Source organism: Sinohyriopsis cumingii, chromosome 9, assembly GCF_028554795.1.
Source record: "Sinohyriopsis cumingii isolate HCF-2022 chromosome 9, ASM2855479v2, whole genome shotgun sequence".
Lineage (NCBI taxonomy): Eukaryota > Metazoa > Mollusca > Bivalvia > Unionida > Unionidae > Sinohyriopsis > Sinohyriopsis cumingii.
Window position 1 is genome coordinate 37,766,505 of NC_142969.1, and position 16,744 is coordinate 37,783,248.

A 16,744-nucleotide genomic window follows, 5' to 3' on the forward strand; every position below is an offset into this window, starting at 1 on the left:
GCCGTTTAAACCGATCATGCTTCAGGTTACAATGTTCTTGTAAGTCGCACTATTCGGATTTTATGATCACTGTTAGTTTCCTGTAATATGATACCATTTTTTACATTCCAGAAGGGAACACACACACACACACACACACACACACATATATATATATATATATATATATATATATATATATATATATATATATATATGAGGTTATGAAAAGTTATGTTCGAAGTCGTCCTTCGATAACTGATCACAAAATCAGAAATCGATGTTTGTTTAACTGGGGAATTATTTTACTAGGCACTGATCCCATTAGTTTATGCAAATACAGTGAAATTTTTTATATAAAAAAACATGAAACACTGTATTTTTCTATGTTTTAGAACACTTTGTTCCTTTAAAACAGTGATGACAATTTGCATTCAAACTGATGAGAGGAAATAAAAAAGTTCGAAAATTACTGAAGTTGGGATGTTTACAGATTATGCTACGGTTTGAATACACGAATTGATTTTATCTGCTGGAAAATGGGCCCACTCGGAACATTATCGTCCATTTCCAAAGTCAAATAAATATACACAGAACTGAAAGGAAAAAGCCAATTAAAACAGGGCCTTAACCTAGGTACTAAAATTGTGGAAGAGGCCGCTGTTAGAAAATTATGCCGCCATAAAACTCCATAAGAGAGTGATGGTAGCAAACTCGTATATTTCTTGTCGAATCGCATAGTCTGTGTATTTTATTTAAAATGAAAATGACAATGAGACCTACCTAAAATATGTGCCGGAATGTGACCAGTGCTGGGAAATTTGTCCGTTCCATAATGTTCCCGGAGCTTTCGTCTAACGTAAGCATGAAGATTCTTGTACAACGGTGCAAGCTCAACGAATAAATCTCTGACGTCGTTCTCAAACGTATTGCTCTCGTACCAGGACCGATAGTAATCACCCATGTCTTTATATTTTTCTTAAAATAAAAATCAAAGTTGCTAGTTTTAGGCAATGATATAAGTTTTGCTTTAAAAACAAAGATACAGTATAGGGAATAAATCTCAATTATAAGTTCCAACTTAGTATTTCTACCAAGTTCGTCTGTCCAGCATTTACACGTCATCGATAATGTACCCCTACAGATTTTTTATAAAGCTGTCATCAAGGACATAATCTAGTTTTTTATGACTTCAACAAGTAATTTTAGTGTAGAAAAGAGCAAATGTCAGTATTTTAGTCTTCCTGACGATAGCTAACATTTGCCACTGTACAATTATTTAATTTTTGCGCGGCTTGAGAACATGAAACAAGGGCTTATCAATCCCATAAAAGCTTTAACAATCAAGGCTGTTAGCCAAACATATTAGGTCCGGATTAATTATTTTCAATCCCATAAAAGTGATACCCATCTAGTCTGTTCCCGGCGGGGGGTGGGTGGGGGGCTGAGATGAAGTGACATCTCGCCTCTATGGACGTGATTTATTGTAGGACTTTATAAAAAGCTGAACTAGCACACTACATAGAATACCGGAGAGTTATGAGACAGGAAAATTAACAATTTCGAGGCTTGTATTTATCATTTTTCAGTCCATATGAGCACTGAAATAATTTTCACAGTTGTTGTAATATGTCCATTTTTCACAACTGTGTTTTAAAATATTACTCTTTGCTCTTATACAATCCCTACTTGTTTCGCCTGTGATCGCTGTAATGAAAGGAGTTTAATTATTTGAGGAGACTCTTATCTTCTTAAATGATTTTTATATTTCGACGACGAATGTAATTTTCATCTGGAATATACTTTGTATTCTGAACTCAAAAATGTATATTGCCTACGACCGCTGAAGAAATACAAATATGCTGAAATGTGTGGATTTGATATCTAGTTCATATGTATTGCTTGTAATGAATTTAAACATTTGTATCGATAAATATTTTAATTCTTTAGAAAGGGTTATTTAACTACGTTATATGTTTGAAATCACGGCAAAGAACGAAAATACCATGTACAGGTCATAAATATATAATATCTGATTGGAACAAATACGTGTTGTATGAATCTCTCTCTCTCTCTCTCGTCGCAATTATATTTGTTTTCCGCGCTTAAATTAATAGTGTTTCTTATTACCATTACTTGTGATGAAAGTATATTTCTTTACAACTGTGGTGGATACATTGCTGAATTACTATTAAGTTATGGTTATAGACGTATGCATGTTTTCAATCAACTTTTTTACGTTTGCTCATAGGCCATCGGGAACATAGCCATGAAGATATTACAGACAATAATTGTCAGAGTATTTATAGATTATTGCATTTGTATGGGAAAATATGAAGGAGGTTTTTATTCGGATTAATACTGCAAGACCTTTGGGAGTGAAGTAATTATCTGTAAACACGAGTTCATATTTTCCCATACAAATGCAGTGACCTTTTTATTATAAACTCATGTTCTTATTCCACCTATGGATTAATTATAAACAATACACTACAGGAAACAAAGTAATTGAATTTATGCTGTATTAAAAAATGAATACACAACCGTAGGTTAATCAATACAAAATAACGACATTAATGTGTACATAGTACATCTACGCGACCTTTTGAACTTCGACGCGCGGTCGAGAGTAGTTTCGAAAAGAATTGTCGTTTTGTTCTACTTAAAATTGAAACTTTAGAGTCATAATGTGAATGAATGCGCATTACAACAACTTTTCAATTTTGTCTGGATTGGATGGATTTTGCTTTTATGTTGATCCAACTCAATTCTGCTTTTCTGATTATGATGGACTGCATTATTGGGTCAATTCAGTGCAGTAAGGAGAATGTATTTCTGCCGGAAATGTAATCGAAATTCAGTATATTTTCGGCGTGTATCGGGTTTTGCAGGATATGTCATTCGAATTTGCAGAACATAGAAAGTACATATTGATGAAATTCATGATACATAAGTGTAAGCATCACTTGCATCTTGCTGTTGGAGGGACCCGAGCTATAGTCTATTATACAGTGTGTGTCTTCTATCACTGGACAAGCATTGTATCAAAATAATTACACGGGGGAAATTGAAAAGCAGATATTTTATGACAATTCATTAGCCAGCGGAAATAATACTTTTTTGTCTCTTGGTTTATTGGCTCTCAGGCTCTGAGTTTCCTACCAAAACCTTCAGTTGCATTTTTTTCTAGAATCCAGTATTTTGACAGACTTGTGAAGTGGTACGTCTCTGATAGATATGTGATAGTCTTTGACCTCAATATGCTTTTCTATATAATATTTTTATAGACCCTAAAGAGCACAGGTCATAGCCTGGACCATTCTATTTGCGGAACGAAACGAATATTCTCCCAGATAACTGTCTGAATGATCAGAACAGTATTTTCAATTACTGCGTCTCTCACGTTTGTTGTTAACATTGCGAATATCACGTTCATTCGGTGTGTGTGTGATTATGATTTTTAAGTTAGCTTTAACAATTTTTCAGTCATATTGCTACGATGTCTGCAGTGTGGCAGTTTATAGTGATGTCTAGCACTGGGGCATCATGCTGCAGACATGTAGTATGATGTCCCACCCAATAACATTATTCTGACACCAGGCCGACCAGTCCTAACACTAACCTCTTAATGCTGAGCGTCTAGCGAGGCAGCTGTTAGTACCAATGCCTGATTTCTCCGTCGTTTTCAGACAAGATAATTAGTGTGATGACAGTTAAAATCACTGCACAAACAATTTTATTACTATATGTAATTAAGAATGTGTACCATTTGTTGCTGAGTAAAACAGGTATGATACGGTAAGAATGACACCGAATATTGAGAACAACAAGTCAAGTGACAGTTTCTTGGTTCGTGTAGAAAATAATTATAAAACAGTATTTGAAGCCTGATTTTCGTTGCTTGAGACTCATTTCTTGCATTCTTGTTCGCTAATTACACCAATGTTTACTAGGGTCAATAGTTTCGACACATTTGTAAGATCTAGTCATCTTAATGAGTAGACAAATGGAATTGTGGAAGGGAGGGGAGAAGAAGATTTAAAAAAATAAGCCTTAAAATGGAAATGCACGTCCGAATAACATACATGGGGCAGATATACTTCTTAAATTGAAAAGAAAGTAGATAAAAAAGAGATATTGACACTGGCAATAAAAGTGTTACCATCTCTATGGTGGTATCATTTTTCTCCCACTGATATATTTCAGTATCTCATTATGAAATATATAATACCAGCGCATAACAAATGAATAAACAAATATCATTCACCCCATTTATCCGATTACCTAATCTACAGTTTGAGTTATCCGGTTACCAATTCTACAGTTTGAGTCTATGGAAAAATGTAGGCTACCTGTAGTAGCTAGGGTCAGACCCGAGAGTGGGCAGGGCCGAAAGTGCAAATATTATGATATGAAAACTTTTTATTTTAAAACAAATTTACCACCCTGTCACCTGTCAGGCTATGGGTGAAAGGCTTTTCTGTCCTTCCTGATCCCCTGCATCGACTTAATGACTTATTACATCGTTTTTAATCATCTGTGCAGGTTTGTCCCCTTGAATAGTATGAAGAAAACACGTGGAGTGTATACCACATAAAACTGCATTGTAAATATTGTAGGAAAAGGAGGTTTTTGTTTCATTATATCTAATGCTAATATAAATATACACGATTGGAGATGTTTAGAATAATATAAAATAAAAAAATGAAGTTGAACAGTCAGTATTTATGTTTTGTTTTATCTCTATTTCCCAATGCATACTCGAGCTTTTGTATATGTTAAACAAACTGCTTCGTTGACAGCTGTACGAGTCTCATCTATTGCCCTGTTAATAACTTCTTTGCATCAGTGTCCGCAGAAACTCGGACTGACTCGGGAGAGCCTTTGGAGTCCTGTAGGACACTCGCATTTTCAGGTGATACAATGTTTTAGAAAGATCGGTTTCTCTTAATTTGGACAATCTGAACAAAGCTAGTATACAAGTCTTAAAGTAAAGTATATAAAAAATGAAACAGCGTAATTGACTTTATCGCAAATCCCAATATCTTTTTACGTATTGCTGAGTTTGGCATTCTTAGAAAAAGATAATAACGTTCCAAGAGCCACAAGAAGTAGCAGAAAAACAAACAACTTTGCCTTCTTATAGACGCACTGACTACATGAAATAAATTGATTCATTAATGAATTATAATTTACTTTCAAATGTAATTGCTTCATTGAGTAACTCCACAAACTGTGGGTAGAGGTGTTTCATTTTCTTTCCACTTGCGTCTCTCCAGCCTTTCCATGCAGCCTTCAACTCGTCATAATTCCGACTGTTGGTGATAATATCGGTCAAATCTAGCATGAAAACAAGAATTATATTTCTAGTATAAACTGATAAAAATGAAGCTATAATAAATAATGAATTCAGCTTCAAACTTGTAAGTTGAAGAAAACAATTTAATCAGTCCAAAACATTGAGAGCGCTTCCTTAGACGTATGCGTTATGATTACTGGAAAGAAATGTCACACGTGCTCCTTGCAGTGTGATACAAAAAGAGGGAAATATATTGTACTGAAGCAAAGAATGGCTCAGAAGCTATTATAATATCACATAGATATGCATACCTGCCTTCATACCTACCTACCTACATACATTCACATACATACATACATATTTCTCCATTGATTATTGTTTTCAATGCTTGTATTGGATTTGTGTTTCAGATATTGATAATGTCAACACATTGTTATATAATAAATCTATGCCAGATATACCTTTAAATGTACAACTTTCTCATTGAATCACGTGGATTTTATTCAAGCAAAATCTGATGTTCTATTTCCTATACGTTCTTTTGTTTGTCTACTACCAAGCATACCGACATCCGACACCTCAGCCATGATCAAGAGATGATGTAAGAAAAGAAATATCCTAATTTTGTCAGTTCATATTTCTCCCCTGTATATAACATACTATACTAGGAAAAGAAAAAGAATAGATTTTGTATGAAATAATAGAAAAGAGAAGTTACAAAATTATACTAGAATCCACACATTACAAATATTCACACGTTGATAGCTGCATATACTTTCAGCTTAAGTCAGGCTGATCTTTGTCACAGATAACATAAATATTGTATTGCTGGGTGTTTTAAATCAATGAGGAGGTTGCCGGATGATCTTGGAGAAAGATATAATTGCACTGTGCATGTGTTGCATTATATTACAGACATGTATCTACATACAGACTTAAAAACATTCTTTGGTTGCTGTTTTGCGGTGTTGTTTTACGGCACGATAATAAACAAGTACCGGTAGGCTTTTTAAGTGTTAACGTGTGTTCCCCAAGAAAAAGCCACATAAGATAACACGGGATGATCTACGCTAACTATAATCAACGTGATTCCTGCTTGTATTAGTCACCTCGAACGATATGCGAGATTGTGCATCGCGTCTATTTTACATTCCCAACTCGCATTTAGTGTGCTGCGAACAAATGTTATAATGTCATACTAGTTTATATGAAGGCGTCGTATAATTGTAATATTTATATTTATATCTACATTACATTGGATCCAAAATGTACGTACCTGGCTCTAAAGGCAAACACGCGGTTGCATTTAAACATCCTTTTGCTGTGCTGTAGATACTAGTCATTTCCGCTTGTATTTCGCTGATCTGTAAAAAAAAAATAGGAGGACGCTTATGACGATCCGCCCTATTCGGAGTACGTAAGAAAAATAGCAGGACGCCTATGAAGATCCGCACTATTCGGCATACGTAAGAAAAATAGCAGGACGTTTATGAAGATTCGCTCTATTCAGCGTACGTAAGAAAAATCGCAGGACGCTTTTGAAGATCCGCACTATTCAGCGTACAGCATTTCAAAGTGGATGTTGAAGGAAAGAAGCATTTATGCTTGCTAGTCCCGTAATTAATAGTAGAAAGTGTCATCATATGATCCTGACACTAAATTTCGTATTCAACGTAAAACAAATGGACGCATCCCGAAATTCGCTATAGAAAAATAGTTTAATTTGGTCCGGATGCCAAATGTATTCAGCGTAGTAAAATGAGATGATTATATCGCCTAGTTCGTCTCCGTTGGGCTGGAAGCCAGAAAAAGGTGTAGATGAGATAGAACAAATGGTTTTATCCAATAATTATTTTCAAGAAAACGTATATTTTGATCTGAACGCTAAACCTCGTACTTAGAATGGGTCACTTCATAGCCAAGAATAATTCGGGAAAATTGTTTGACCTGGATGCAAATAATGAAGTAGACCGTGCAGTTACTCATACTTTCTTTCGATATTGATGTACATCAATAGATGGATATTTAAAATCACAACTTTAAAAAAATAGAGAAATACCTATTATGGAAAAGCGTGATTTTCTTTCTTTTACAGCAATGAAATATAACCCTAAGGCTTTGTTGTTTCTGCTCAAGTAATATAATATTTTGATAAAGTCAATAAATAGACGTGATCTCTTTAACTTTTTAATGGGAATTAATACTTAATGTTCCTGATGCAGTATTCAGTTAATTTAACGAAATGTTAAGTTATCTAACCGATTCAATGTAAACTGTATCTACATTATAGTGACATGAGAATTAGGAATTGCCGAACCGCCACAAAAATTCGATGCATCACATAAGAAAACTGATTTCCAAAATTTAAGAGAAAAATGAACCAGCTGCTGCTTGAATATTGAACATTGAAATTTCTGCCCGTACAGTTGTCAATCAAATTCGACTCGTACCCATAACTTACTCATCCAGGCGCTCTATCACGCTAACATTGAACAGACAGTGAAGAAAGTACTAGAAAGACAAAAGCTTGAAAGACAAAAATGGAGGAAAGATGTACTAAAAGGTAAGGTGAAATCTAAATTTGTGGTATCTATTCTTCAATCTGTGTAATATATATGTTACTTGCAGAGACAAATATACCCTACATTTACAGTTCAACGCTTTCTTCTGCACTTTTAACAACAAAACCTTTGGATCAAAATAAGTTAACAGTTGTACGGTAATTAGTTTCGTAAGGCAACTGACGAATATAACGTTTACTGTAGAAATTTACTTTGCATAGCAAAAGTTTAGCAATGCTTTCATTAAGGCTGAAAACAACGACACCACCACCACCAACAACAACAACAACAATAACAGCAACAACAACATACAATTATAAATTAGGTAGGGTTATGTTTCTTTACCTTTCTTAATTTGGCCGTGTCAGGGAAAGCCGAAGTCCCGATGTCCATAACCTTTTTCAGCAGTCTGGTAATGTTATGATCTTGTATCTGAGTCAGGTTGAATCGCGATGCATTTTTTGCTTCTCTGTTAGCGAATTCCGACTCCTTCAAGCTCCAGTCAGTCTGTTCGTAAAAAGTAAAAATGAATGCGACAAACCGTGCACATATGTAGGAATCAATCGATCTCTAATAACACATGTGATAGTCAAAAGAGGAATATATATATATATATATATATATATATATATATATATATATATATATATATATATATATATATATATATATATATATATATATATATAAAGCTGCTACCTTTTCAGGTGTCTAAATAATGGCATAGTCATTTCACAAATCTCTCTCCAGATCTGATATAAATTGAAAAGAGGAAAACAAGAAGAAAAAAGGAAACAAGTAACAATATTGTATCTAGAAAATCTTACCTTATAGATAATTTTAAATTGAATCAGAGGAATAGTGACGATGTATTGCCTATATTACACAAACCACATATTTAGCTCAGAAAGTTTCAATAAAATCCTCCATACAGTGTGGTAGGAAGAGCGATAACGAATTGAATTCCAAACAATGCTTTCTTTCTTTGAAAATAGTTTCCAGAATTTATTTTCTTAATTAAACCCGAAGAAAACAGCAATATGCTACTGAGCTTCTACACTAATTAGATTTATAGCCTGCAAATTTTCAAGAAAATACTGAAGCTGATATGGGTTGTGGTGCCGTTACGGGTGGTTGTGCAGACAGACTGATACGACTTCAAAATAGAGAGCGCAAACTCGTAGCTTTTTTCCTTATTCTCTTATTAATTTATGTTTAAGGAAATTAGATCAATTTTACTAAAGATATTTTAGATCAATACGTTTATATGTACATCGAAAATATGTTTTATTTGGCGAAAGGATATTGAGGAATAATTTTAAAAAAATGCTAACTAATGTAACAGGTCAAATATTGGAAGGTGAGAAAAGTAATGACAAATTGGCAAAAAAGCTAGACAAAAAATATTCAAGAATTAGTTTTGTCATTTATTTCTGGGGAAAATAATAATATTTCCCACAATTGTGTTAAAAGAACATTAAAATAATTAAACATTTATTTCAATAGTCTCATGAATGCAAGTTCTGAGTAATGGTGAAAATTCCTGTACTTTGCGAGTGTTGAATAATGATGAAAATTCATATACTTTCCAAGTGTTGAATAATGTTGAAAATTCATGTACTTTGCAAGTGTTGAGTAATGTTGAAAATTCATGAACTTTGCAAGTGTTGAGCATTGTAGAAAAATCATGTACTTTGCAAGTGTTGAGTAATGGTGAAAAATCATGTACTTTGCAAGCGTTGAGTAATGTTGAAAATTCATGAACTTTGCAAGTTTTGAGCATTGTTGAAAAATCATGTACTTTGCAAGTGTTGGGCAATGTTGAAAATTCATGTACTTTACAAGTGTTGAGTAATGGTGAAAATTCATGTACTTTACAAGTGTTGAGTAATGGTGAAAATTCGTATACTTCGCAAGTGTTGATTAATGGTGAAAATTCATGTACTTTGCAAGTGTTGAGTATTGGTGAAAATTCATGTACTTTGCAAGTGTTGAGTAATGGTGAAAATTCATGTATTACAAGTGTTGAATACTGTTGAAAATTCATGTACTTTGCAAGTGTTGAGTAATGGTGAAAATTCGTGTTCTTTGCAAGTGGACATATGTCTATGTACGTGGAAATTCTATGCAAATGATGAATAAAATAACATCATAATGGGAAACACAAACCATATCATTACTTATATTGGAAACAGATATTTTTTCAACGTGTTACTAAAGCATCCCACAGAACATTGGCTTTATTTTGTTTTAAAGATCGAATGTTGATATTTAAAATCAATAATTAAGATTATTTATTTTTGTGAACAAATGACAATACAATTTATTTATATTGCTAAAGGTACGTAATTGATATAGTTTGACCTAATTGGGAATGGGTAATTGAATCTTTCAAATATAGACAGATTTAAATAATGAAAAAGATCAGTATTTACCAGACATTAGCAATAGAGCAATTGTACGAAAATAAACAAGGCTTACTGCTTTAAGCCAAGACCGTTTTATTCAAACAAGGTAGAGGTTTTTTACCAGACATTAGAAATAGAGCAATTGTACGAAAATAAACAAGGCTTACTGCTTCAAGCCAAGACCGTTTTAGTCAAACAAGGTAGAGATTACTTTACCACACATTAGCACTAGAACCATTGTTCAAAACTAAACAAGTCTTATTGCTTCAACCCAAGACTGTTTGTTTTAATACACCAATTTAGAGGTTATTTATCAGTTATTATCACTATAATATATGTACGAAAATGAACAAGGCTTATTGCGTCAAACCAAAATCGTTTTAATGCAACAAGGTAGAGGTTATTTACGAGACAGCGCACTAGATAATTGTACGAAAAAAAAACTTATTGCTTCAAGCCAAGACTGTTTTAATACAAGGTAGAGGTTTATATACACGTTATATCTATATGTTCGAGTTTTCTGCTTTTATACGTGACAGTACAGTGTATTTACCGTAATGTCAAATATTAGAATTAGTTTGGAATATGATGGGTACCTATTCAAAATAAGATTTACACTTTTTCAAATATAGACTCCACTCTAAACAAAGAATGGAACTAGTCTCCGATTGTAAGTACCTACATGTTAACCAAACATAGCTGTTTCAATTATTGTTCTTAGTATTTTGAAATGTTTCAATGTATATCACAAATCAATACTATTTTACCAGTAAAACTTTCTTGGGTCTCGCTTATAATGTTGGATAAATAACGCTTTTTCATGTTAGTTTACCAGGGTTTGCTCCCCAGTTTGGCACGCGTGCATGACTCCGTGGTCGCCCATCTAATGTCAGTAGTTTATGGTCAGGTATAACGATGCCTTACACATTAAGAGTATAGCGTCTTTTACTTTGCTCTACAACTCTCACAGCGTAGAGACAGATAATATGCACTTACATGTATTTCGCTTACTTGGATGAACAATAATTATTCTTTTATTACTGTTCGGAAAATCATGTGCTGGGTGAAGCAGAGCGCTAATGAAAACGACTACTTCTATGCGAATAGGAAATCTTCTTGAAATTACACATTAACCTTAAATTTAACGGACGGGGTCGGTCACCAGAAACTGGTCAACTAACTTACATTGAGTGGTTCACAGAAGGTGCTTAAACCTCAACTTTTTAGCTTGAAGACGTTCCATTGCCATTGTCAAGAATCAATAATAAGCAAAATTCTAAGTGAAATAAAAACTTGAGTTTTGGTATGAAAACAAATGAGGTAAAGGACCAATATACTAGTCTGCACTCAGCATATGGTAGACAGGGTACAGCAAAGTGGTAGCCATTACACAAGGCATTTAATTCGAAAATGTTTCGAGAAACCATAATTGGTAGCTTAATAAAATATCATCCTTTTCTTATTCAAATAATAGCATTGAATCGGTATGTTTTGCTTTATTTCTGAGTACATTTACTTTTATTTGCAAAATAATTCAAGTTGACCACTCTCCTAAGCTCTAAGACTACTTTTCACATTTTGGACTGATATGAATTTCATCTTGCCATTCTTTATCGCGATTAAACGCTTAATACTACCAAGTAATACTTACCATATTTTTTAAGTTCACCTCTGTTATGTTTGTATAGTAATTCCATGACGCTTCAGAGCTGTGGTAGTAAATATCTGCAGCCAGTTTATCATATTCCTCAAGATACGCGTTGACATCCTCCAAGTTAACAGTCTGGCTCAGCGATGCTCTACCCAGGATCAGCATCACCAACACCAAGTGAATCCACATCGCCATCAGAGCTGAAAGAACAAGGTGAGCGCAGGAACCGACTTGAAATTAAGTCTTTTACAGCTGAGCTTTGGGGCCAACAGACATTGGGACTGTAGCTGCTAACCACAGGCGATGTAAATGTCAGTTTAGTGACTTATGAGGCTGTTATCAACCTTAAATACATAAGAGCCTTTAAAACTTTTCGATGTCACTTCTTAGTACCGTATACAACCGTGTATTGAAACTGTATGTGTAGTTATTCAGCTTCTTTGCGTGCCATCAATCCATTATGTTAACATACAAGCTATATATATATATATATATATCCGTGTTTCCGGTAGGTGAAACTATTTTTGAAAACAACTCGGAGAAGAAGGATTGTCAAGGGATATGATTTTACACATCATCTTGCTTACCATCATCAATTATATACATCTATCCATATATCCATCCATCCTTACTAAACAAACCTACCTTCCAATTCCTTTAACCACCGATCTGTCTATACATCTTTATATCTATTATTATATACCTACGTATCAAGGCCATGTTTTCTCTTTCTCGGTATTTGCTTTCTATTGTATTTAACTATTACTGGACCAATAGCGGACATCACCAGGCATTCACAAGATGAAGATCATGGCCCACATGACGAGAAAACAATACCGTAAAATTTGTGACCTTGACGCTTTGGTTCAGGGGTCCAGCAAGCATGTCGCAGAATGAATTATCTTAAATTCAAAATGACTAGTCCCACCATTGGGTTTAGAAAAAAAAAGCAGTTAAAGATTAAATATGTAATGAATAACCGGGCCACCATTTAGTCAATATTTTTTTTTTATAGACCATGCATTACAAATGTTGCGAGTGTACTAAACATGAAATGGGATCACGAGTCTTTTGAAAATATTGCTAAGGATCATCGTTCGTGAAACGTTCGGGTACTGAGCGTTTTGAAAATTTTGTGCGGGTAAATAGCTAAGTAACCAATCACTTAAAATCAATTTAAAACCTATTGGTATAGCTAAAGAACCAACCAATAAAAAATGTATTGGTATAGCTAAAGAACCAAAATCAATTTAAAAAAATTATAGGTTGGTGTACAGTTTTCAAGCACTTGAAATCAATTTAAAATGTACTGGTATAGCTAAAGACTCAACTAATCAAAATCACTTTAAAATGTATAGGCTAGTGTGTAGTTATCTTATACTATTAAAGGTTGGAATTGCTGCTTCAACTCTTAAGGTCACCATCTCTAGCAGATTGCCGGATAAACCTCTCATCTGTACCGCAGAAACTACAACCATACGCATAGCTTTGAAAATAAACTACAGGAAAATCTCTATATAAAAGTACCACCAAAGAAACAAGAAAAACAAAAACAAGTAAATGTTATCATCATTTCACTGTCCGTTTCGACACTGAAAGCCTTGTAAGCTTTCACCACCCGAGAATATCCACAATCTTAGAGAAACATAATTTCCTTGTTGAAGCTGGGTTGGAGGAGCATCTTGTACTGCTAATTGTGATATCGCTTTTGTATTGGGGGGAATGAAACAACAGATAGAGCAGCCAAAGCTTTCCTGTAGTCATCTGTTTTTAAATAAAAGATACTTCAGTAGTTATATAAATGGACGAGTTCAATATAAATAGCAAAATATATTGAACGCGTTAAGAAAACTCTACCAAGCGTCGGAACATCAAACCCATAATTAGAGTGTCAACCTCTATGTCCAAATCGAGATGAGGTGGTATTGTGTTTCTTGCGTATTGGACACGCATGATGCCTGCATACATACTGAAGAGTAAACCTCGAACAGACTGGTTCCCTTTCCAGTATATATTGACAGCAGAACATTTTTTTTTCTTTGATTGTATCGACGTCCACCCTGACGTTTATTTTTAGTGTGTCAACATCCACCTTAACGTTTTATCTAATGTATCGTCAACCACCCTAACCTTTCTTGGTGTGAAGTCTGTTACGAAGCTTTATGATAATGTACAACTTGAAAAATATTTTTGACTTTTAATAAGAATGCGTTGATATTACAAAATGTGACCATATATATTTAAACATTTTCTTTTGTGTCCTTTTTATCTGAATATTTTATAGTATATACCTTTAAAAGCATTTTAACCTTTAACCTGTCCTCTTTTATCTCGTATTAGTACATGTTTAATTATATCAACAAAAGTTTACCTTTAGAAGCTTTCTTGCAAAAGTTCTACCGTTACATTTTTAGAACTGAACCTTTAATTGGCACTATATGTGATGCAAACGAGTCCGGAAATCATATCGATATCCATAATGTTATTGTAACGTTCATAGAGTATAAAGTATTATACTGTTATTTTTACGTTCATACAGTATAAATTATTATAATATTGTTGCAACATTCATACAATGCAAAGTATTTATTCCAGAGTACAGAAGGTCTTCGAACCAAATTCCCTGGTTCAGTACAAAATCAAGATGAGTACAGAATTATCTAAAACATGATTTTACGGGATTTACAGAAACCTGATTAGGCAATGATGACGGTGTAAAGAAGAGAGATCGTTCACCAGGATATAAATTTACACATTTTAGCAGAGGGAAAAGATTGGATACAACTGGTGTTGGCTTACTGTGCAGAGAACGTGCTTACTATGCAGAAAACGTTATGAGAAATAAAACTCCAAATACCTAATTCCTAGGAGGAAAACATTTTCTATGTACACTTTAATACAGAAAGTAATATTGAGCAGGTGATTCTCTCGTATGGGCGAACAAAACCTATGTCCCTTTCGACATACTAGAAAAAGAACTTATGACCCTTTCGACAGACTATAAAAATAACTTCTGGCCCTTTTGACAGAGTAGAAAAAGAACATATGACCCTTTCGACATACAAGAAAAATAAACTACGACACTTTCGACATACTAGTAAAGAAATGATGACCCTTTCGACATACTGATTCTTTCGACATAACAGCTTTTTAAAAAAAAACTATTTTCATTTTGACGTCCTAGAAAAAGAAATTATAACCTTTTCGACATACTGGTAAAGAACATATTTACCCTTTCGACATACTGGTAAAGAAACTACTACCATTTCGACATACTAGTACATACTAGTAAAAGAAAATCTGACCCTTTTGACATTCTAGTAAACAAGAAACATGTCCCTGTCAACATACTAAAAATTGACCTTTTCGATATACTAGAAAAACTATGGTTCTGTCGTTATGTTATAATGCTATCGTTATTTAACAGTTCTGTAAATTAATGATGATGATGGTGATGATTGATGATGATAATTGATGATTCTGTCGTTATGTTATAATGCTATTGTTATTTAACAGTTCTGTAAATTAATAATGATGATGATGATGATGATGATGATGATGGATGGTGATGGATGATGGATGATGGATGATGGACAATGATGATGACGATGATGACGAGGAGGAGGAGGAGGAGGACGATGACGACTTAGTACAGTGCGTAGTTTTTAGAAGTTCTAAGCACTTTACAATATTAGTCAACACATCAGGATATACAAACAAAACCATGCTGGGCAAAATTAAGATAAGGAAACATTATTATGTCTAAGTCCGTTCTCGCCGCCAGTAAAGGTGAGTTTTAAGTGCACTCTTGATTAATATCTCATTGTCGTTGTGTCTAAGTTCGAGAGGCATTTTGTACCAAGGTATTTAGGCCCTGGAACGCGAAAGAACATCGTCCATAGGATTTGGTTTTATAGTGGGGATAATGAAACTACGGTTGTCGGAAGAGAAGCCCATACAATTTCAATAAATTCCTACAAACAGTTAAAGTTCAATTCGGGCATGGACGGGTAGTCAGTGGAGGGTACAGAGCTCGTGGAATGAGCGCTCGGTTATTGGTACTCTAAGGATGATCCGACCAGCTGGGTTTTGAACTTCTTGAAGTTTTTGGGTGGTAGATACCGAGACAAACCAGATAGAACAGAATTGCAGTAGTCAAGTCTTAAAATTACTAAGGAAATACACAGGTGTTTTAGTGGCATCAACTGAAAGAAAACTGCAATTGAACTTATGCGTCTCAGCTCAGATATGCAGCCATGCATACATTCATGACGTATTGTTGTAATGACATGGTATTGTCGAGAGTGACACCTAGGTTTCGTACTGATTGTATGTGTTGCTGATATGTATTGTTTGAGATGAAAGTTGAAAATGAGATAGTCTTTGTATGGTGATCAGATGGCTTCAGTTGTATCCCCATTCATCTGCATTTTGTCCCAAAACAATTATCACTTTCACATCGGAATGCACCTCTCAACACTTTGGATGGCAACATCAACTTAATTTAGGCAGATGGGTGTTTTCAGCGTTCAGTTGGTGAGACACCTGATGACGATCTGTGACACTTGGGAAGGGCTGAGCGTATATATTGAAGAGAAAGAATAGAACCCCGTGGAACACCGAAACATAGATCAACTAGGTTGGATTATTTTCTATTTACGGACACAGTAAGTGTCCTGTCATCTGATTATGAACCACAGTAAGGCTATATCGCGAATGTTAAATACACATGCTGGAGACGATGAAGTAATATATCATGGTCTATTCTGTCAAATGCTGCAAAAAAAAGTCAAGTAGGGTGATGACTAATCTTTCCACTATCCAAACCAGAGAGAGGATCGTTAAC

General features: G+C 34.4%; 1 protein-coding gene across 2 annotated transcripts in view; it reads right to left on the bottom strand.

Moving 5' to 3' along the window:
* LOC149791574 (angiotensin-converting enzyme-like) overlaps positions 1 to 12,202 on the bottom strand; it is a 34,128-nt gene extending 21,926 nt beyond the window's left edge. For both annotated transcript variants that reach the window (XM_089970121.1, XM_089970122.1), the window contains exons 1-5: positions 11,899 to 12,202; positions 8,185 to 8,346; positions 6,555 to 6,642; positions 5,176 to 5,319; positions 763 to 957 (exon numbers count right to left, since the gene is read on the bottom strand). In XM_089970121.1, the coding sequence (XP_089826247.1) occupies positions 763 to 957; positions 5,176 to 5,319; positions 6,555 to 6,642; positions 8,185 to 8,346; positions 11,899 to 12,093 (784 nt within the window). In that variant the 5' untranslated portion in view covers positions 12,094 to 12,202. The remainder of the gene's footprint in view (positions 1 to 762; positions 958 to 5,175; positions 5,320 to 6,554; positions 6,643 to 8,184; positions 8,347 to 11,898) is intronic.
* Positions 12,203 to 16,744: the final 4,542 nt, after the last annotated feature.